The 23,263-nt window shown below is 37.9% G+C and overlaps 1 protein-coding gene across 10 annotated transcripts in view; it reads right to left on the reverse strand.

Annotated features, from left to right (window-relative positions):
• Positions 1-4,678: 4,678 nt before the first annotated feature.
• The window catches only part of UBR5 (ubiquitin protein ligase E3 component n-recognin 5), an 85,408-nt gene continuing 66,823 nt past the window's right edge, over positions 4,679-23,263 (reverse strand). For 6 of the 10 annotated variants that reach the window (XM_065627165.1, XM_065627158.1, XM_065627160.1 and 3 more), the window contains 20 exons: positions 21,657-21,868; positions 21,047-21,277; positions 19,207-19,280; positions 18,419-18,591; positions 18,206-18,340; positions 17,422-17,642; positions 16,632-16,752; positions 16,434-16,532; positions 15,917-16,160; positions 15,253-15,364; positions 14,587-14,731; positions 14,163-14,293; positions 13,876-13,936; positions 13,369-13,544; positions 12,886-12,970; positions 11,427-11,582; positions 10,755-10,868; positions 9,248-9,392; positions 8,617-8,702; positions 4,679-7,518 (listed from right to left, as the gene is read on the reverse strand). In XM_065627165.1, coding sequence (XP_065483237.1) covers positions 7,306-7,518; positions 8,617-8,702; positions 9,248-9,392; positions 10,755-10,868; positions 11,427-11,582; positions 12,886-12,970; positions 13,369-13,544; positions 13,876-13,936; positions 14,163-14,293; positions 14,587-14,731; positions 15,253-15,364; positions 15,917-16,160; positions 16,434-16,532; positions 16,632-16,752; positions 17,422-17,642; positions 18,206-18,340; positions 18,419-18,591; positions 19,207-19,280; positions 21,047-21,277; positions 21,657-21,868 — 2,934 coding nt within the window. In that variant the 3' untranslated portion in view covers positions 4,679-7,305. The remainder of the gene's footprint in view (positions 7,519-8,616; positions 8,703-9,247; positions 9,393-10,754; positions 10,869-11,426; positions 11,583-12,885; positions 12,971-13,368; positions 13,545-13,875; positions 13,937-14,162; positions 14,294-14,586; positions 14,732-15,252; positions 15,365-15,916; positions 16,161-16,433; positions 16,533-16,631; positions 16,753-17,421; positions 17,643-18,205; positions 18,341-18,418; positions 18,592-19,206; positions 19,281-21,046; positions 21,278-21,656; positions 21,869-23,263) is intronic. The other 4 variants (XM_065627163.1, XM_065627162.1, XM_065627159.1 and 1 more) reach the window with 2 other exon arrangements.

The following is a 23,263-nucleotide window of genomic DNA, read 5'->3' on the forward strand; positions in this document are numbered from 1 at the left end:
GCTTTGTTGCAAATATTTACTGAGGAATGTATAGAGAGCAAGATAGCGGCAGCCGTCACTGAGCCGTAACATGAAGCATCTATGACTGGGTACAGGTGGGCGCTCTATAAGCATACAAGAAAGAACAACCTATGTAAGAAAGACATAAAGCTTCTTTTAATCCACCCTTAGCTAATACAGACCTCAAAACACTCTCCAGTAATTGCACGATAGTTGTAGTGCCTGGAGGTGCTTGCAGCACCTGTGAGTGCAAACACCACGAGGGGAAGTACCACCGACCTTTGTTTCTGTCACCTCTCACGAGGAGAGAGCTTTCATCCAGAGCTGGGAACAGGCACAGTTCAGCGGTTTCCTCCTCCTTCCTCATCCCAAAGCCGGCCTGGCCCTCAGGCCCCTTTCCTGTACACATGTGGGTCATTTACCAAAACAATCAAGTAGTCCATAGGAAAACCAGAAGAAAAGTCCCACCTAGTGGGTTGCAGACTGGTTTGTCATGAAGACCTGAAATCAAAGACACAAATCTAAAAGCAAACGCCAGTGAACAAGAGCTAGATGTTTTTCAGCACCAAGACAGCACAGAAGCAGGACTGAGCCACTCTTCAGAGGCCAAGAGAAATGCCAGGAGCCCAGGTGGTCCCTTCAGGAAGGGAGGACCTGGAGGCCTGGTGTTCCTCGGTGGAGACAAGTCCACAGACACTGTGCACCATCCCCGCGACCAGTCCAAGCGCCAGCCAAACATCCCCAACCACCCCTCAGCCAGGGAAGGAACACAGGGCACAGGTAGTTCTAGAAAGGTAACCTTTGGTTACTTAGTTCTCTGTCGAATTTCAGATTTTTTTTTTTTTTTTTTTTTTTTTAAAGGCACCTGGCCACCACAGAGGGACTGAGACCTCCCCTCTCCATTTCCCAAGCGTGGGTAGTGGGAGCTGGACCGTATCTGCCTCCTGCAGCTTTTTTAAGTCTTACGAGAGGAGCTCAAGCCTCACGAGGGCAGGGGGTGAGGAAAGTTCAGTGGTGAGACCTGTGCAGCATGGGTGACCATGCTGGTCCTAAGCATGAGAACAGCCTTGGTTTTCTTACATGGAGTTTTCTGAGAAGTAGAAACACATGCCTAAGCAGCAAGTTACCAAACAGCACACCAGAAACACACAAACAATAAATGAGAAAAGGTGGTTTCACACTAACAATATCTGCTGTTACCTGACGACTGCTCTGAGTCAGCCTGTAAGTTTTATTAATGCAGAGATACTCATACAAGTTGCTCAATATTTACATCCAACAACAGCTCCACTCACTGGCATACTGACTACCAGGGGTTCCAGGTTTTGGCCCAGAGCAAACGATTAGTGGAACACTGATTGACGTGGAGTAAACCCACCTGACCCATTAACACTGACAAATTATATGATGTGTAATGCAGAGCGTGCTGACGGTTTGAGGGACATGTGTGAGTTTCTGGGCCAAAACCAACAAGCAGCAAGACTCAAGCATACTTATCATATTTAATAACATTGACCTGCCTATCAGTTGTCTTAGCCTGCTAACCTGATTATCCTGGCTGCTGTTTCGAAATTCACCAATTAAGGGATTGTCCTGCTATTTTACAAGGTTTAAGAACTATCACAAATCAATATCATTAGCAATAGAAAGGCATTCAAGTACTTGGGAATAACTCCCTTAAAGTCACACCTGCCCTTTTACAGAGGCACAGCAAACATCTACTTACATGATGCCTAAAGATCACAAGAATATACAAAGGAAAAATAGGGCAAAGGAAATGTACCACAAGGATTAACGAAACAGCAGTTGGCTGTTCTTGCACCTCCACAAAAATCCACCAACTTCTGTTAGCTTTGTTTTATATAAATTAATTACATCATGTACATGATACCGAAATACAGAAAAGCACTTGTGGAACTGTAAAACAGTTTACAAGCAGAATAACCATACATATGAAATACAGCATTATGCAGGACTTTGCAAGATTTCAGATTACTCAGGTATGCCTGCGATGTCCGATTTAGAACAAGCTCCCTGGTGGGTGGTGGAAGCCGCGTTCATTCCTCAGCTCCTCCCTGCCCGGTGGTGTGGCCGCCGTCCTGCCCCGCTCCCCACGGCTCCTCACCCCAAACACGCGCCAGGAGCTGGGGGGGCGTTTCTGCATGGGGGGGACTCTGATTAATTGCAATTAATGGAGGTGCAGCAGCAGCACACACCTTTAGGACGCCATCGGACAGTCCTAGACCCTATGGGCTTACTAGCACAGCTTTGCATCCCCAAAGCTTGCTCTGTCCAATGGAGAAATTTTGACCCACTCAAAAAAAAAAAAAAGCCTGTCCACATTCTCCTTTGGAAAGACATGAATGAGAACAATCTGCAAGTTCATGCTGTATTTAGTAGTTCCAAAATAATAAAAGCAATGAAAAAATGCACTCTATACTAGCTTCAATTACAGCTTTTTGGGAAAAGTACTCTTTCATGGCAAGGCAAAGAATGTTACTGATACAAATTATGTCCCAAAATTTAATCTTTTAAGGCATCCAAAATGCAGTTATCACAGCTGGAACTACAATGCCTCTTCCCTCCTACCCCAAAAGACACTACTTATTTTGGGAATATGTAGGTTCCTTTTAAAAATGCTTTATAAATACCTTTCTTTTTTTCTATGAAGAATGCTATTTCAGGTATATTGCAGAATTTTAGTTTATAAATTAAAGTGAAATCTGCTTTTTCATCTTAAAACTGTTCACTGTATGAAAATCAATTTATGAATAATTTCAGTAGGTCCAAAACAACTATTTTCTTAAAAGAGTGTCCTTGCAGAGAAAGAAACCTTACCACAGGTTGTGGCAGGAACTTATTTGCCAATAGGCTTGCACAACTATAGTATTCAAACATTTGCATTAGCTGCCATTGTCACTGGACAAGGGATACCAGAAAGTCTCACTGTTACGGAAAATGTCCTGAAACACTTGGGAACAACTGGCTGCTGCTTGCTATACTAAATAGTGTATTCCTGTAACAGTAACTTGTGGCGATATGTAATGACAAAACATACCTTTATATTAAGAAAGCCATGAACAAAGGGAGAGAATAGAAATCTCACTTACAGGCTTGCGTTTCAAGTGAGACAAAGTTATCCTACTAAAGGCAACTCCACAGGTAATCCTTAAAAGCTATATAAAAATTTTAAAGCCCTCTGTGCTTCTCAGTTCAGCAAATCTGCTCAATGACAAGATTCTTGAATAGCCGCAAAAGAAAACCACGACAGCAATTTCCCATCAGGGAAGGGCCGGCGGGTGCTGCCGCTGACGGCAGAGGTCTGGCCGGGCAACGCGGGCGCTGTGACAGACTCCGGCTGTGACGCCTGTTCGTGTCCTCCCCACGCAGACCCTGCAGGAACTCCAGCACTGCGAGTTCCAGAGAGACGCTGAAGCTTCCCACGACCAGTTCACCTGCACGTTTCAATCCGTGTGTGGACGTTCAGACCTCGGGATAAGCAAATACCAAACGCACTGAAATGCGGTTAATACAGATTTGCAGAATTTTCTATTTGATTTTGGCAGAACTGTTTTAAAAAGGAAAACTGAAGAGTTTATAAAAAAGGTCAAATCATACAAAGCCTGAAAAGAGGGAATCAAAGCTACTAAAAGCTAGGTATCTGTAGTTTCCCTAGAGGAAGGCAGAGAAATGCAAGTGTCAATGAAGTGAAGAGTATGGACACAGAAAAAGCTCAAAATGGCATTTACAGATCCGCAGACAGAGGCGTGATCCACAGCTTGTGAGAGCACGATGAAGTTAAAAGGAGAGCAGGGAGATTCCTCCGAGAAGGCTACTACCAGTCTACTGAACAACCGTCCCCATGGTGCCAAAGAGGGGTGCTGATGGGGGCTCCCCCAGCCGCACGGGGGGTGCTGCGGGGTGAGCGCAGACCTCTCCCGCCCCCATGTCCGGCGCCCCAGAGGGCCCGCACCCCAGCTCTCTGCCCACTCCTCTTTGGGTGCATGTCTGCAAGTAAACTTCCAAAAACCAGCAGGTCTGCATACAATTGTGCAAATGATACAAAGATAAAGGTAGGTTAAGAGATTAGAAAATTTTCTCTCCTCCGCCTCCCCGCGTGACCCTACAAGAAGGGTATTGCTTGATTCACGAATCTGCCAGTTTACAGCTTTTTCACTGCACATTGTCTAATGACCAAATGACTAACTTGCAGGAAAGAAAAGTCACTCCCAGACGAACCAGACGGGAAAAGCCACTTGACGACAAGTCCATACAATTTTTCACTTGTGAAAAACTAACAACACTGGAGCAAGCGATTTACCTTCTGTGTTAGATACAGTCACCTAAGGAACAGAAACCAATGCTGAGAGTTAGCCATGGAAGTTAGCACTAAGGTGTCAGTGTTCCCTAGATTCAGAATAGGAGCTAGTCTAGGAGGTGGCGATAATGTTTTATTAGTAGCTATCTTTATCTCCTGTTTCAGCAATTATAAACAGCTAAGGATTTAGACTATTAAAAAAAATGTAAACGTTACAGAATTTTCCTTTTAACTAGTTTCTCTACCACATCTTAAAAGTGAACTAACAGAAGGGCTTAAGTCAAAGGGAGATGAGGTGTATGATTTTAATAAACATTTTTCTTATTAAAATCTTGATATAGTTTAAATATACCATACAGAGGAAAAAAGCTATTTATAAAGCTACATACACATTTCAAGTCAATGACGACAGCATAAATCATTCTAGATTCCCTCTCCACTTATCAGAATGCCTTGTGTGTGTATATATGGTGAGCTACGGTGAGTTACCTGCGTAATTTTTGTCTAGCTATACATTACAGGACTTAAAAAATGTTTAAGCTCTATACAGAAATATATATACATATAACATATATTTATATGTTATACATACACATACACTTATATACATATACACACAATACATATATATATATATATACACAGAGTACTTTACATTTATATATGGCCTTTCATCCAAGGGCCTTGGATACTTTTTAACACATCAAGCCTCACAAAGCTTTGTGAGGGAGGGAGCTTTATTTTTTACAGACTGCAGATTTGATGCCTATTCTAGACAGTTTCTTTGTTGCTTTCTACTAACTTTACACATTTCAATTAGAGGCGGTTTTGGTAATGGAAAAAATTACATCAGTTAGAAATCCAGGCATAAGGTATATGTTGCTTTGTACCTTTTAAAACTATCCTCCTTAGCATATGAGAACAGCCATACCAGTACACATTTTCTCTATACTAACGCACCTATAGCTAGACTTGTGTAGCTGTACTGCTTTTTGGTTTTAACTGATACTAGCATAGTAAAATCTAACGAAGTTTTGAACTTAAAATACACTGGAGGTCACAACAGGAAATCCAGAACAGACTCCAATCCTCATACATTGAAACTATCCTTTTCTAGGACAATTGATTTAGGAAGTATTAGTACATGCAAAAATAACCCTACACCTGTTTACTTATCTGCAGTTTAACTACACAAGCCTGAAACAGCCTTATTTAGAAAACAGGATTTTCAGCATCAGTTTGGCAACTGGTGATCAGAATTGCTGATCTCAACTGTCCTCTGTACCTCTAGCAACTAGATAAATGATGAAAATAGAGGCTTTTTTGAAAATCACAGTTGTAGGTAACTTCTGGTCATCCTCAACTAGCTGACAGAAAGGAAAACCCCAGTGGAGTTCTGGCAAAGGTGAATTCCGTTTAGATTTTGACAGAATGTAAGTTTAGCTCGTCCCAACAAAAGGAAGAAAAAAAAAAAATATCCCTAACATGGACTCGTGGGGTTGGAGAAGCAAGAAAGAGGGAGAACACCACAACAAAAGGTTTAACCTTCAATACTGCTAAGCTCTGCTAAGTCTGCTAAGCTCTCAGAAATTTGTTTTGACACAGAAAAAGTAGCTCCTTCCTTTTTTAATCACTTCCTAACTCTCAAAAAGCCTCTCAAGCATTAGGGAAAACATGACCTAGGTTACAAAGACTGCCCTCCCCAAAAGCAACCAGCCACTTCCAAAGTGAACATACAGTAGAACTCCCTACAGTGCAGTTTAAGAATTTTATTCTAACCTAATTACCTTGAGGTTTTTCAGAACAAGCCACTTTCCCTTCAAACCAATTCTGTGAAAAGAAGGGGTTGCCTGGCCCATTTCATTCAGGATTCTCTGCTAACTGTAAAATGTGGGCTGAACATCTTCTGCAGGTCAATTTTTCAGTTACAAAATTCAGATTTTTTATGAACAACTGTGTTTAGTGTATGCTGTTAGATAAAGTATAAATGGCTAAATAAATAAAAACTATTGTTTCTTCAGTATGACTTTGTATTTTGTCTGTAATTTCTTTATTAAAAAACTGTAACAAGATACTTAAAAAAAGGCTAGATACAAAAGAAGTTAAGCTGCTCACGAACATTGAAGTTTCCCAAAATGTATCTTCAATAATCATGATCTTATAAACATTTTACAGTTACCAGAAAGTGCCCAGGCTGAGTTTACATAGTTAGATAATGTAGTACAAGTGTCGGGTTAGAACTGGTAGTGGAACAATCTCCTGACTGTCTGTTCACTGAAACAGGGATACAAAAATGTTGATTGTGAACTATGAAACACTGTGCATTGGCCTCATCATATGTACAAAAAAAAAAACCCAACACAACCCCACTAAAGGTACAGATTACATGCAAAATATTAGTGATGGTATCTGATGCACCAGAGTTCAATGCAATCAGAACAAAAATTGCAAAGAAAGTGGTTTTGTAAGTGAACGATCCCAACTCCAGGATCTGAGCTGTCAGGAACTTTTTACAAGTTCAATATACATGATACACAACTGCAGCCAACCACAAATTAAACACCATAAAAAAAAGTTAAAATTAAACACAGAACATACTTAATTTTTTATTTCGAAATTCCCTACTCCCTCTATACAAGAACCTTTGCTGAAACACTTTCCACAAAGGCAGCAGTGAATTTTCAGAACATTTTACATATTTTCCCTCAGCAAAAAGATAAATCACAGTGTAAATTATATTGTTCTGCTGTCATCTTTGGCTGGGGTTAGGCAAAGGAGGTATTGACCAGCAAACTGTTGCAATCAGATATTGCCAGTGCTCCTTAGGCCTTTACGTTACAAATTTAGTACAGGAATGTTTGCATTTAAATCTTTAAAGTACCACCAGGGGTATGACAGCATTAACTTTCATAAACTTTTATAGACAAATGGAAAAATCTACAAAACTTAGCTAGTAATATTACACAGCAATACACACTTTTTATACTCTACACAAAACCAAAATTCTTGGTCTTAATGGCGAGTAACAATTTCTGTTTCAAAATCTGCTTAGAGGAATAGAGTGGGACATAAAGGCGAGAAATGCAAGTGTTTGCTGTAGGAAGATGTTGGTCATCTGGTGGTCTTATTGTGATTGACGGCATAGGCTGGAATCCCTCCTCACTGGCAGGCAATGATGGACTTGAGGTCCAAAAATAAACCTGAAAAAAGAAGACAGTATTTAAAATTCATGTTGCCTCCATGCTGTGTAGGGATAGGATAAAGAACTGCACAGTCACAGCAAGTTTGATCACATTACGTTGCATTCAATACACCAACGAAACTCGGTGGTCATGCTACGTGCTTTTGTAGTAGCTTCCTTCCCTTCCTTTCCTCAATTACTCATTACGTTATATACTTCTGTTAAAACTGATAAAAGCAGCACTCAAAATGATCCTGTGTCAAAAAATCCTCTGTAAATGAAATGTCCCCAAATCCATCAGGGAAGATGGTGAGTGCAATCAATACAAAATGCGTCAGGAATCTCTCATGAACCAGAATGAAGTACTTGTACAGACAAAAGGCAACAACAGACAGTATTTGATTTATTGTCTCAAGTGTGAAATACTGACTTGCATAGCAGAGTCATTACCAAAGTGTAACCATAGATACTCCTTAACAAATGTGCTCTAGATTTTCTGCTTTTCAAATTAGTCCTTGTTTCCTTTTAGCAAACTGTAAAGGAAAGATAGTACCTTAAGTAGCAGGAAGATAAAAGCAAATAGTTTTAAGAAGCATGCAGTGAATACAATTTACAGGCAAGTTTTCCAAAATGAAACCCCCTGAACAGTATCTTGATCTTTCATGCTACTCATCAGCTATTCCTGAAGGGCTCCAAGAAGGAGATAGTATCATTACCAACATCTTACAGAGAGGACGCAGGTGTTGCCCTCAGGATACACAACAAGCCAGGAGAGCAGGAGATCCAGGAAGAGAACTCAACCTCAAAACCCAACTAGCCCAAAACACAGCTGACTAACCAGAGTTACTCAGCTCAAGAACGACTGTGCAGACATGGTAACTGTGCTTCCATCACAGACCTGTCAGTGTGGACAAAGACACACCACGCTTACTTTCAGTTGCAAGAAGGTCTAGGATTCACACCTCATGTTTCCAGAACTGAAAGTCTAATCAATCCCTACTACCCTGCTCTGCCACCTTAACTCTTCACATGCAAAGTCTCTGCAGGTAGACACACTTAAAAACAGTAATTATGTCAAAGTTATTCCTCTGCACGTTTCCACTGAGAAACAACTTACTAGATCTTGTCTTTCTGTCATACTCATCTTCTCAACAATGGACCAAAACCAACGCTTGAACTGCAAAAGCTTCTCAGCATTTTCTCCTGTGTGAAATAAAAAAGATATATAATTCAGCTGGTACACTGGACAAAAAACATTAAGAGATCTGTTTTACATGTACTGCAAGTTGGATCTCAGCTATGATCTTATTCATAAAGTTCTGATATTGGACACAATAGCAATTTCAAAACTAAAGTGCATACTTTTGAATGTAAAGGCTAACTCTGACACACTTCAGTACAACTCCCATCCTCTCCATCCCCAAAAGCCTAACAACAGCAAAATTTATGTAAGAAATTAGACTGCATCCATCACATTTATAGTTCTAAAGTTAGGTCAGAACTTTCAGAAGGAAAGATATAGTACCATTAATACAATCATTGTATTTAACATCAAGTGACAGCAAAGTTGGAGATGTGGTTGTCCCCCCCAACTGAAGGTAAATATTTTCAAAGATATGTAATTTTATTAGGACTTTCAGTGATTAACTTATGTCAAATTTGAAGAGGTAGTTTAATGCTAGTAACTCTACTTGACACAGAATAAACATTGTGTTTGCAATGCTGTTTCTGAAGAAGTTATTTCATACCTGACTCATCATTGAAAGAGGTAAAGCTGATTAGCATTTGCACATTTACTTCACCACAGCCATTTACCAAAAGTCTGAAATCTTCTGCTGTCAAATCTTCTAATGAATTCTTTGGAAGTACATCCAGGAGACCCTTCCGCATTGCCTTAAAGTGAAAACCACAAGATTTGCATTATAGCCATATCACTTTCAGACTGGGTTTCAATACATTACTGAGAAGTTCCATGTGAACTCCCCTATTAACTTTAAAATTCATTATTCTCCTAACTGTTCTGTTCTTTCAAAGCTTTGCCATCTGAGATGCAAATTTTCTGAAACAAAGGACTGCACCAATCTGCTAAACCCTACCTATTATTGCAAAAGAAAGCAATAATGGTTTGAACTAATATTTCACCAGGAGCAGAAAAAAAAATGCACTCGCTAGTGCTAAAATGTTCAGATATTTTCCTGAGCTATGCTGAATCTGATGAGAATTACGAAAAATGCATCTTGCATGTTACTATCGCTTTGCTTCTTCAGACGCTTACATGACAACTCTGCTTGAAAAAATGTTATACACAAATACATATACTTTATATAAATAAGCAGTATCCTGAAAAGACTGGAAATTCCATTTTCAAATGGAAAAATATGAAAAAATTTTAGTAAATTCCCAAATTAATACAAATGTTATGGTTTTCAACTCTTTAAGTAAACAAGAGTCAAATATTAAAATAGGCAGACATTGAGAGTAAGTAGCTTGACTCTAGGAACATGTTCTGTGACAATTTTGGACCTAAACCGCAGAGAGGTATTCCAGCAGTCTCCTGGCTTATCTCAGAAATGCAGCAGGAAACCACAGTGAACAGAAACAACCAAGTGGAGATGTAGTATTCTATGACAGAAAGTGGTTCTAAGTACTGGACCTTCATTAACTATTTACAAAAATATATCATTCCATAGCTCTTAATTAAAAATGGCTTCAAAAATAAAATAATTTTAAATATAGTTTTATAGTCAATTGTTAGGTTTCCTGCCAGGCTAGTAAAATAAGAACAAAGTTGTATGTTTCATAACTGATTTTTCCTTTTAAAACAAGGACACAAGTCAAACATTCAAGGTGATTTATGTAAATATTTTGAAATTTCTTTTAATCTTTGTAAGGCTAAACAAATCAAAAGTGACAGATTATTAGAAGAAAGTAGCTGCTAAATACAAAGCAAGAATTCCAAGAGGATACATGCCATTTGAGCTCAATAAATGAACTTTTATGTCTAACCAATTAGATCAAGTTTAAAAGAAATTATCTTTCATTCTATAAGAAAGCGAATTTGCTCAAAGTACTCAGTCTTCACAGTACTGCATAAACAGCTATACAATTATAAAAAAAATTAGAAAATGAAATATTTTTAATCAAGCTGTCAAGACTTCAAAAGAAACCTGGTTAGCAATAGCATAAGAATTAGCTGTCTGAAACCTTACATATTTAAAAAATTTTTTTTAGAAAAACACTCCACCAAAGACTTACATGTAGAGGCTGCTCCGCTACTACCAACATTCGGTGTTCTGCGTATTTCCGGACATACTCATATACATTCTGAGGAGTGACAGGTATATTTACACCATTGGAAATAAGTTCAACCTATGGCAAAGTAACAAGGACCATTAAAAAAAAAAGAAGTTAAAAAAAAATAAAAGGAAAAAATAAAGGAAGTGAGATTATTACAACAGCCACAGTATGCTGCACAGTGATTTACTGCTTAATTTCCCTCTAAAAAACAAACAACATTTACTGTTACAGGTTATCTTTAAAGATCCCCTGAGACAAGGGTGTCAAACTCATTTTCACCGGGGGTCACATCAGCCTCACGGTTGCCTTCAAAGGGCCAGATGTATAATTTTAGGACTGTATAAATGCCTTTGAAGGCAACCGTGAGGCTGATGTGGCCTCCGGTGAAAATGAGTTTGACACCCCTGCCCTAGGATTAACTATACTATCCAGGCTTTATGGTAGGCTCTACATCACCTTCAACGAAAAAAACCCCACGCTTCGTTGTCTAAGGAGAGCACTATATTTGAATCCAGGAAGGGTAAAACATTATCTCTGCCATCTGAGAAGAGCATGGACGATGTGTACATTACAACACGCATAAGCTGTGGCATTCTGAAACTGCAGAGATACAGTTTTAGCTGCGCTTACCTGCCCTCCGCCCTCCTCCTTACACAGGTCTATGGCAAAGGCCAAGTCCATCGCTGCAAACACCGCGTCAGCATCTGTACTCTGGGAAGCCAGAATGAGTTGCCGAAGGCTTTCATACATAACCGGATCAAAAAAAGCAAAGTCATGCCAGTTCACCTATAAAAAAAGATAGATGTAAATAATGTGATCTGTGCCTAATCTATGCACTAGCATACAGCAGCACATAGCCCAGGGAACCAAGCACACAAACATGTGGAAATAAAGGCAGTCAAACTCCTATTTTCACCTGCTTTTGAAGGTCCATTAGAATACTCACTTGAAGTGCATTAGCAGAATGTAAAGACAGACCTGTAAAGCCTTTCCTGCTATGAAGGGCACAGAGGTTATAAAGAAAATTTACACATAAAAAAATGCTTCTACATATCACCTAGTTCAATAGAGATTTGATGGAGGTTGACTGAAGTTGGAAACTCTTTGCATTGGTGCTCCAAAATGTTGAAAGTTCCCCTCCACTTAAGCACGCACACACTGCTGCTATATGGACACGTTAAATGACTGATGGCGCAGTAGCTGCATACCAGTTTCCAATAGTTCAAATACAATGTCTACTTCTTGCTGTTTTCTATAGCTTCTTCCTTCTTTGTTCACTATCGGCCTGGAGAGAAAAGTCATCTACTAACTAAACTACACTAAATCTAACTAAAATATTCTTCGATGTATCCAACATTTAATGGGAAAAAATACATATTCAAGAAGAAAAACCCAAATAAAATAATTAGAATGGAATCTCTCTTGGAAGATATCAGGGGATATTTGGAGGCATATCTTTCTGCCATGAACCCTTTTTCATTTCATGTGTATGTTGGATAACTGATTATGTGATCAACATAGTTTTTAAGGAAAGACTACCAGTAATAAACCTTGGTTTAAGTTTGTTGCGTCAGGTAGAACTGACAAAGCTATTGACTAATGCATGAAATGTGCAGTACATAACTAGTGTTTATATAAGGAAGCATTTTTGCCAAAAGTTTAGGTAATTATTGCCCTAAATTAAATTATACCTACACTTAAGAATAAATTTTCACTACAATTGAATTCAATGAGTTCTCTCAAATACCATTAAGCTGAGGTTCTATTGCTTAGTACTGTCCAACACTGTCTTTTAGAGTCTTCAGTCTCAGGAAGAGGGAAAAAGGGAGGCAGTAAGCTGTTTCTGAAGAGAGTGAAATGTGTTTAACCTATTACAAATAATTCCATCTTAGTCAAATACCTGATCTCTACTCACTTCAAAATTTAAGTGATGAAAAAATTCATACTCCTCAAATTAAATTTAAAGACACCTTTACAGTTCCAATATCAGCTCTTCTTGTCAATACATGCATGTTAGGAAAAAAAGGCCATTTTTAAAGATGAGATTTTGTGTAATTAAAGGAAATGCAAATTTCTATGTTCAGCTTACCTTTCTGCCAAGAAGAACTTTGATTACATGTCTATTTAGCGTGATGGGACATAGTTCATTCTGCAACAAGCACAATCCTAGGATTCTGAAAATAAATGTTTGGGTTTTGTTACAACAGAAATTACATTGGAGATCTTTCAGCAAACTAACATTTTAAGAGTCAAAATATTCTAAGAAACAATCTGCAACTAGCTTTCCAGTCCTATCAATCCCCAAAAGAAAATCATAGACATCTATCATTTCAATAAAATATTTCCTGCAGTGTAAGCCTTCTAGATTGTAAAAAAAAAAAAAAAAAAAAATTTAACAGGAAAAGAAACCTCAGGTTGACATGTGCAAATTCCTCACTATTTAGCTCCAGGTGAGAAATATGGAGCATAAAAGTAATGAAGTTTTTGCAGCTTGGATCATTGGTACTCTCCGTGGTATTTCGCATATTCATCTTTTACAGTTTGTCAGACTACAAAGTTAATAGTAGCATACCTGCCAATGTTTCTGAAACAATTCAGCCTTGCTTCTGTGTTTTTACCAGGTCTTGGTGTATAAAATCCTCGTTTTCCAGGTTGGTAGAAAAGTGGTGCATTATCATCCCCATCATCTGTATCATCTAATTCCATATCTACTACGCTGCGGCTGGAACCGTGTCGCTTTCTATTTTCCTGTTTTGAAAGTCAGAACAGCAATTAAGAAACTTACTTCTAGTTACTGACACACATCAACAATCTATTTGCTACTAGTCCCAAAGATTCAAGTTCCATTGGTTAAAAATTTCCATGATATATCCTAATGGTAAAATTTAATACTTTTGAGTAATTGCTGTTTAATCTTTTCAAAAGCAAAACAGAAAGAAAACAAAAAAGATAACTCCACTAGATAATTAAACAGAACTTTGTGTTGCATGATAAAAGAAGGCTCCAGTTGCTTAAGGTTTTAAAATTAACTGATACAACTGGATCTTAAGTAAATTTAATTTCTGCAACAGTTTGTTACCTGTACTTTATCTGAAGAGTCCAGCAAGCCAAGATCCAATATACTGTCAGCACCATTCTCCCTTGACAAGGGAAAAAAATAAAGGCAGATTTAATTTCGCAATAAGGAATTGTCATATTCTGAAACTAGACAGATTAAACCAAAGCCAACAAGTCACTTGTCCAAATAAAAATATCTAGAACAAAGCAAAGAATAAGTTTCGTGTATCAGAGTTAGATGTAGCACAGTACAAGTGCTGTGGCCACAAAATTGGTTTTCCGTTCTTATCTAAATCCTTGATACTTTACCTGCCATGTGCAATTATGAGTTCCATTGCTTCATCAACTCTTGCTCTAAGGGAATCTTCACTAGCTAGTAACAGAAGCAGCTGAGCAGGGGACAATTCCAACAACATTCCTGTGATTTTACTTGCAAATGCCTGAGGATAAGGAATGACATGTCTTAGTATTCTCCTCCAGTTCTCTCACTTTCAAATACAGTTTTATGAAAGTTTTAGTATTTTAAATACAGAAGGCATTACAAAATACCTCCTAAACTAAGTGAGAAACCACAGAAACAAAACTTTAGGAAAATGCCAAAGAATATGAAAACAGCCCTACATGTTCAAATATTTTCAATTATGTTAAAGAATAAGGGACAAGGAAATAACTTTTTAAATTAAAAGATGACAAGAACAATGTATCATTAAATGTATACACAGATCGGTCTTACTGGTTGCATTGCTTGCACTCGAGGGTAGAGCCTTTCTCCAAGGGCTTGTCTGTGCGCTGGAAGTGGGTCAGGGTCATCGCTGGGATTTCCTTCTGATGCTGGTCTAAATGGCCGTGTGTCAATGGAAAGTTGTCTTCTAAAGTCCCTTAAGAAAATTTGAGCAGTTTGTACTCATTTCAGAGGAAATATGCAAAAATTCTCTGGAACAACATCAGTTGCACACAGATTCAAAATAGCATTAGCTTTTATGCTGGAATAGTAGTGTTGCTCACAGCTGCTTGGAGAGCATGATTCAAAAACAGAGAATCATAATGAACCAGTGATTTTAATACTACAAGTAATTTGGATACAGCAGTCAGACATGTCACCAACAATGCTGTTTCTAAACCACTTCAGGATTTCATTATAGTACACGTTTTTGTTGTTGTTTTAACAGGAGAGATTGATGGCATGTGGTTGAAACATAAGCTATCAATGCTAAAGTAAGCATAATTATTCTTTAAGGAATTGAAGTATATATTGAATTTAAAGAAATTACCCTGTAAATTGCTCCTGAAAATGAAAAAGACAGACACATATTTGAGGAAGTATTTTTCCTGAAGATAACCAAGGCAGTTATTCTATTTGACGAAGTATCTCCAACAAATAAAAAAATGTATCACTTACCTATCCCTATCTCTCCGAGAACCAGCTCGTAAGCCACTACTTCTCCGCATTTCTCTCTCTCGCTCCCTTTCCCGATCTCTCTCCCCCCTATTTCGCAATCTCTGCATCAGACCTGAAGGGGACAAAACCTCATAAGCTTAAACATCTTTGTATTTCTCTCTCCTACCCAAGGAGGACACAGTTTTGGAAGACAGCTTGAAAGATATCAATGAGACAGAACCACTACACTTAAAGTAGTGATCAGGGTTCAGTCAAACTTAAGAAAGGAACCTGAAGTGCTTGTACCAACTTTAAATGCGAAAATTCTTCAAAATATATACTTTAGGAAACATTAAAATGTATTTGTAGCAAGCCAGACAGAGCCGTCATATTAAAACGTATAAGCTCTTACTAGCTAAAATCTTGACAATTATTACCTATTGGAGAGAAAGATGCTCAAAAAAGCCGAGAGCATCCAAAGCAGACTCTTGTTTTGAGAAAAAAGAGATTGTTTCTGAAAGCAGAAAAAGCCATTTCTTTGCCTCAGAGATGTAACATGCACAATTTTCACAGTTCTCATTATGAGCTAACATGAGAAATCTGAGACAATGCCAAGTATTTAAATGCAAAAAAGCATCCAAGGCTTTTAAAGTTGTCTGTAGATTAACAACTGTGCATCACTTACTTGTATGGGTACCCTTGTTGGCATTCTGAATACAATCTAGATTTGGCAGTTTCTCATTTGACAGAAAAGCCTGTGCAATAGCAGTATAAAAGCTTCGTGCTACACCGCTGCCTTCGCCTGGCTCATCCTTAAAAGTAACTTTTACTCTGTGTACAGCCATCGGAGTGGTAGCACACCTGCGACCAAAATGATTGTTGAGCTGCCTCATGGTCTGCTGGATTAGAAGATCTCTGTCTCGATCAACCTAGTAAAAACACAAAAAGGGTTTCTTCTCTTTACCAATCATCAGAGAGAATTTCAGCTTCACAAGAAGTTTCTGGACACTTCTGCATAGACTCAGAAAATACCAATTAGACTGTGAAAAACTACAGCGTAATTGCAACACCACTTAACACAAAGTAAAGTTTAAGACACCTGCTTGCAGACTCTGAAACATTACTTCTATCAAGTTACTGCAATGTGTGATGATTCAACTTTTAATGAAAACAAATTCAGAAGATAAACGAACATTTTTTACCTCCAACGTTAAATCTCTGGATTGCTGGTTTCTAAGTTTTTCCATCTCCCTGCGGAATTTTGATTCCTTTACTTCAAAGCCACCTAATTCAGTCAAGATCTTAAAATAAAAAAAAACCCAAAAAACAAAGTCAGAATAATGAGGGAGGTTCACAGTTTTGCTGTAGGAGGAACTGTCCTTGCACTGGGAAATACATACCGATCCAGGCTCTGCTCCAACATCTTCCATGAATACTCTACCAAACAACTCTAAAGAAAGGCGCCAACGTCCCAGCAACATATCATGAGATATAACCATGCCCATGAAGCTACACTGTGGCCTGCAGGATGGATAAAAGGGACAGACAAGCAAAATCAAGTTAAATTTCAGATGTTTTGTGTACTTCTGCTTTTTCTCACTCTCTGCTTTCAAGTAAGTTATTTATTTCTGAAGAACACCACCACAATACAGTACGTTTGTGGACAAAAGTGCATGAAGCTGCTTAGTTTCAGCTGAAACACAAATTTTGCTTCCAAAGAGAAATTACTCTCAAACCATGTATCTTCACTGCTACATGGAATTCACCATTATTGGTCTCCCACCAATCAAAAACTGAATAGTAAAAAAAAAAAAAAAAAAAAAAAAAAAAAAAAAAAAAAAAAAAAAGCAAAGCTGTAATTCAAAGTGTGGGCAGTTCAATCCCTGACTGCACAAAGTGTGCTCAGTACCACCAGACATGGATGGCAAGCTGTCAATTCTAATTTTTAAAACTTGTCTACCCAGGATATCATAGTAGGTCTGCAGCAGGAGTCAGGTAGTGAAGGACTTCTACTACAGTTTGCACAGACCTCTTTGAAGACTGTTCAACTGCTCATTTTAAAAGCTACCAATCACAAACTACAAATTCAAACTGAAGTAACCTACTTAATTTAAAAAGACTTTTCAGACTCCCAAATATCCTTTTATCAGTTCAGTAATATTTCATAAAGTAATTTTTAACTCAAACTACCTGAAAGATGTGAGAGGTGGCCCTTCACTTTCTGTCAATCCTATCTCTGCCAACAAGCTGCTTTTCAGTTGTGCTGCAAGATCATGAGCTGAAGGCCCTGGCTTTGAACTCTCAGATTCTTCTGTAGGCACGTTTTGTTCCTCCCCTTCCTTCTTCTGCCGATTTTGCATGCTCATAACATTTTTTAAGTTGGCTGCATAAGACATTTTAGTTGGAAGAACCTAAACAAGTAGAAGTAAAATTTAGTTGCACTTTCAAAGCAGTCTAGAAAGCTTTTCCAGGAGATTGTGTGTGTATATATATATATAAAAAATTTTTAAACCACACAAAAGTGAGAACTGTAATTGACCTGTTAAAACACAATAAACTCCATCATTTCAACCAATACGGAAATTCATTTTCCTACTTCACGTTTGCATTTCATAAACTTGCCATTTAAAGCTCAGCCTGTAGGCAAGTCAGATCTACTGGACTATAAGGAGATTTAATTCCATTTATCACAAATAATTATACAACTGGCATTTCAAAATTAACTCAGGATTGTACTGTAGCCTTAAAATATTGCCTGAAATCTGCTATACATCAGTAAACATAAAAGTTCCTACACTTAAAGAAAAAAAAAAAAAAATCAAGCATACTGATCATAAAGTTCACACTCACTAGGCTTTTCGATTATAATTCTGAAAGCTACTTAAAATTATCTCTGAAAACATCCAAGTGTCTTTTAAAGGAATGAAGGTACTAGTTCAAATTACTCTATTATTTAAAATAATAAAACCTCTACCTCAAGGCAGTTTCTATCCACTGTAACTTCCATTAAGCATTTCCCACTGTTGGCAGAAGATGAATACAGACCCTGGCTTGGTCGGCCAAACAGATCTTCTTTGCGAGCATTTGGCTGAAAATTAACAAAAGCATTCTGGGTAAATAATATACTTCAGTTAGAAATGAAATAGCAAACTGCAGTTTTCTTCCAGAACACCTTCTCTGATGTCACCTGTAATAGATGGGGCTGGTCTGCCAGGGGGATGGCCTCTGCCAGAGGAACCTCAAAAGGGTTTGGTGGAATGCAGCCCAGGAATGTCATGGAGTCTGATCGTCTGAAAAACGGATGGTTTTGGCCAGGCTCTGCTGGGAGGGAGTCATCATCTTTGTCATTGAGTGTAGCACCTAAATATCAGAGAAAATTTAAATTTGATTTTCACAGTTATAAAAGCAAAGGATTTAAAATAGCAAAAATTAATATGCTTCCCTCTTAGCTAATTGATCATAGAAGCATCTCTGCAAATTTAATAATTCTACAGGATGCTTCCACAAATCCCATATTTTTAAGTTGCTTAGTCATCACTTTTATTCTTTTTACTGTAACCAGCTTTACTGAACATGCACTCCCACACCATATGTACATAGTATACATTATATATTCTACCATTTTCGGCAGCAGTTTCATCAGATTAAAAAAAAAAAAAAAATCAGTTTAACTCTGATTCAGATGTTAAATTCTGTCACTCTGTAGAATGATAAGGGCAGCCACAAATTCTGCAGTTTAGAGAGAAAGGAGACAAGAAGAGGGCTCCAAAATCAGAACAGGGCAATGGCAGAAGACATTTGATAAAGTAACAACTGTAAGAAAATCTTACTAAAACCCAACTTTAAAAGGACAATTTTTCATTGTTTTAACGTAACATATACAAGTAGCAAAATTTATTCAAAGTCTCAGCCAGCTAAAGCAGAAAATACACTGTCACATTCTGGCATACTATAGAAGTGTTTCTGTTTACTAACTTTGATTGGTGTCATCATCGTTTTCATGTTCTGAATCTTCATTGTCAAGGCCCAGTTCTAAAAGTTCCCTAGTTCTTAAAAAAAAAAATAAGAGGAAAAAACCAAAAAAAGGAAGAGTCAATCCTCTTGAAAAGAAACATTTACACTCTAGCAATCAATAAAAGCAAGAGTATAATCAGTAAGCATACTTGAGAGTTATACATCACAAGAATAAACTCACTCTAAATCCAAGTACTGTAGAGTACTTCGCATTCCATATTCACTCTCTACATTACTTGCAGTCACCCTCATAGCTATTTGGCCGCCTATCAAATTTGATTTTAGAAGTTACAGCTTCTGACAGTGATGGGTATGCTAGTTTTTGAAGTCTATGTCAATATAAAAAAACCTCAGAACCCTGCATTAGTGGAAGAAATATGTACGTAAATACTAATTTAAAATTTACCAGTGTAGAATATGCTTAGTCCTATAAAAACAATGTCACTGATCACATTTCAGAAACTAAGTCTACAAGCTGCATATTAAAGAAATTTATTTCACTTTATTATAAAGGAGATCAATAACTTTGATTTCTGGCAGTTTGTGCATGTTCTGAAACTAGATGAAGACCAACAAAACTTCGTTTCATACAGGCTACTAAAATGTCATCTAACTGAAGCTGACTGTTTGAATTTGAACCACTCACTTTTAATTGAAAAGGTCTAGCCCTTCATAGTTCTATAAGTATTTCATGGGAATTTTGCAATTCTTTTATGAACAGTTGTTTGACAGATTTCAATATGTGAATTTTCGGGGACAAAGCAGATTCCAGAAGTATGTTATTGCCTGGAAAAGGCTGAAAGCCACGGCTCTAACTACTCAAGTCAGCCAGCACAAAAACTTCATCAGTTACTGTATTGAATCTTCTCTACTTGCGAGGAAACTACTGTTGACAGCAACATCCTCCAATATACATTTTGAGGTCATAACAAGCATAACATAACATTGGAACTAAAGCAGCAGTCCAATATATGTCTGGAGCATCGATACTTTGTATTTTAGAGTCACTAAATTTGTAGAGAAAAGGAAAAGTTAAGTTTGACCTGTGATATCGAAAATTAGGGGCAGGAAGGGGCAAAGATTTGCATATATTTATCTGTTGACTAGGACTGTTCAGGTACATTATCTCAAAACTTAGTAAGAAATGAGCAGAGATGGTGTAGCCTACCAACATGAGGACATTTCTATGATCATTAATTGCTATGTCAAATTAAAGAACACTTCTAAAAAAAAATCTTACAACTTTTTAAAAACTAATAAATGCACCTAGTAAAATTTTGTTTTCAACTTAAGGACATCTTCAACTATTGATTTCCCTACGGTGCTTTAGATCATCAGGTAAGTCTCCAATATCCACAACCAAATGGAAAAGAGAACTACTATGCCTATCATACCAGACTTTGACATTTTCTCCCATGTCATTCTTAACATGTTTGACACAATTCTAAATAAGTTGTTATCATGTTAAATGTGAGAAGCAGATTGCATTTTTCAGCCACATAAGTTGTCCTAAGTACATCTTTTAGAGGCACTGCCATGGAGTTAAAAATCATACTCAAGTTTCAGTGCTAAGAAAAACTTTTACAGCCATCAGCATAAAACAATTTGAACAGGATACTGCAACAGGCTTATAAATCAAACATACGTACACTATATACCATAGCACATATTAGTTTTATGATATATACACAGATATATGTATATATTTGTATTAGTCCTGAATAACACCACCAATGACTAAAACAAAAGTGCATATACCACTTTTGCAAAAGTTTTTGTTTCTACAAGTTGGCATCAATACCTTTTCCGTTCCAGCTGAGGAGTGTCCAATGTTGTCTGTTGATTCATTGCTTTAATCCAATAAATAAGGGCTTGAAAAACATATGCAACGTGCTTTAGTGAACAGACATCTAGAACTGGAAGAACGTCTGAGTGCTCATCATTGTGAGAACGCATCAAAGACAGTGCGTAGTTCAGGAAATCACCACGTGCTGACATCATTCCCTGACGGGCACTGAGCAAAGTAGCACGTCTAGTGAAAGAAAAGGATTGAATAGAGAAGGATTAGGCATCACAGCAGAATGCATCTTTTACATATTAGTCTCTATATTTGAAATATGGATGTAAAAACTCAAAAAGGCCCACAAAAAGTATGATAATAAGAGTAACAATCATAGTTTTATGCTTTACTAAAAGCAGCTCCAGTGCAGCATATTATAAACAGTTAATACTCAAGATAAATCTAGTCTGTCAGAATAAACCAAACAGAAGCAACAACACAGGAAGCCAACTTAAAGCAGTAACTACACTGCTGCATTACAAAGTTGGATTCCTAAAATGTCAGTGAACAAGAAGATTTTACTGTAAACTGGTAATTCATATCACATGCAGTAATCAAACTATTTTCTTACCGTCTTCCCTCAAGTGTTCTCAAGCTGGCTTCCTCACGGGCTGTCATCCTTTCCCTTCTGGCCGAGTTCTGAGAAGCATGGAGAGGATGATTTGGATGCCCAGGATCACCAGCAGATGCTAACGCAGAACCGTAACGCAGTTGAGCTTCAGTAGAGTCCATGATACTAACCATCCAATTCCAAGTAGGAATAAGCTTTTCTTCTACATAATTCTGTGGAAAATGAGATGTAATAAGTTTTGCAAACAATAGCAGCAGAAGACGAGAATGCAGTCTCAACATAAGCCTCTACCACAGCTTTTACAATTACACCCGATTCACTACAAAGAGGCTGTAAAAACACATTCAGGAATGACCAATGAACAGTTTCCAAAAGCTCTATTGAGATTGCCGAGTTACTGTAGGTCTCATCACTTAATACCTTGGTGTCTGTAAAGCATTGTCATCATCCCTCTCTCCCTTTGGGGCATCTCTTGTCCTCCTCACCTTACGACCACCCAGCATCTCCCATGTGTGCACATCTTGGGATTCTGGTCCAATTCCTGACTTTCTGGTAGCTTTAACAGCCCTCATCCTGCTATGCCATGCACCAGACAAATCTTTCACGATTCTTCATCCCTTGTCACCTTCACTGAGTAAGTTGCAAAGTTAAGACCTGCATAGAGAACTATGTTTGCACATAAACCTCTCCTCCTGGTCCAGTCTTTTCCTCACCTGTGCCCAATACTGGCTCTGGAGTCTGCTTTTCTTGTCATTTGCTAACTCCATTGACCTGTAATTTTTGGTTGGTTCGTTTTTATCCAACATCAGTCTGCTTTCTTCATTCCTCTACATTCTGGTCTTCAAAAACACTCTCACACTTCAAATGTTCTTGTATCCACTAAACTAACAAAATGTTGTCTCAGCTCCATATCTGTATCCAAATGACACCTCCACTGTCAGGCTTTCACATGCGGATACAAATCTCTTGCCGTCTGAGCCGGACAGCTCTGCTGTGCACTCATCCGGCAAAAAGGTAACCTCCACTCAGCACAGACAATATTTTTGCACTAAGAATCTCCTGAACAGAAATTGATTTTACCCTCCTCCATAATAAAACTATTTTCTCTTATTTCTTTCCCTGCATATTTCCCCCTTTTTCTTCCATCACATTATGAAACTAGAACCATGCAAATATTTTGTGGCTCAATTACAAGTAAATATATTGTCATCTGGTTTTCACATCCCAGCACAAAGTACTACTAACAAAAACCAGCATCATCTGATTTCTTGGGCTCCCCAAAGCAGCGGTATTATTCTGACAGTTGACTTTTGTACTAAATCCAGTAGAGATGATTTCACTTTACACACTATGCCCACATTCAAGTTGATACATACTTTCTGAACATACTGAAGTTCCTTCTGTGTTGTTAGTCCCTGTAACTTCTTTCTGTACATGCCAGACACCAGTCTTCCCTTTCACCTAGTTTCCCTGAAGATGCATTTTACATATACTTTCAAAAACCGACAGTCAAGAGCACTGTGCCAAAAAACATGCACGTAACAGGGAAAGGATGATCATGTCCCTGAAAAAGGGACAACAAACACTACATTCACCTGTACAAACCT

This window comes from Caloenas nicobarica, chromosome 2, assembly GCF_036013445.1.
Source record: "Caloenas nicobarica isolate bCalNic1 chromosome 2, bCalNic1.hap1, whole genome shotgun sequence".
Lineage (NCBI taxonomy): Eukaryota > Metazoa > Chordata > Aves > Columbiformes > Columbidae > Caloenas > Caloenas nicobarica.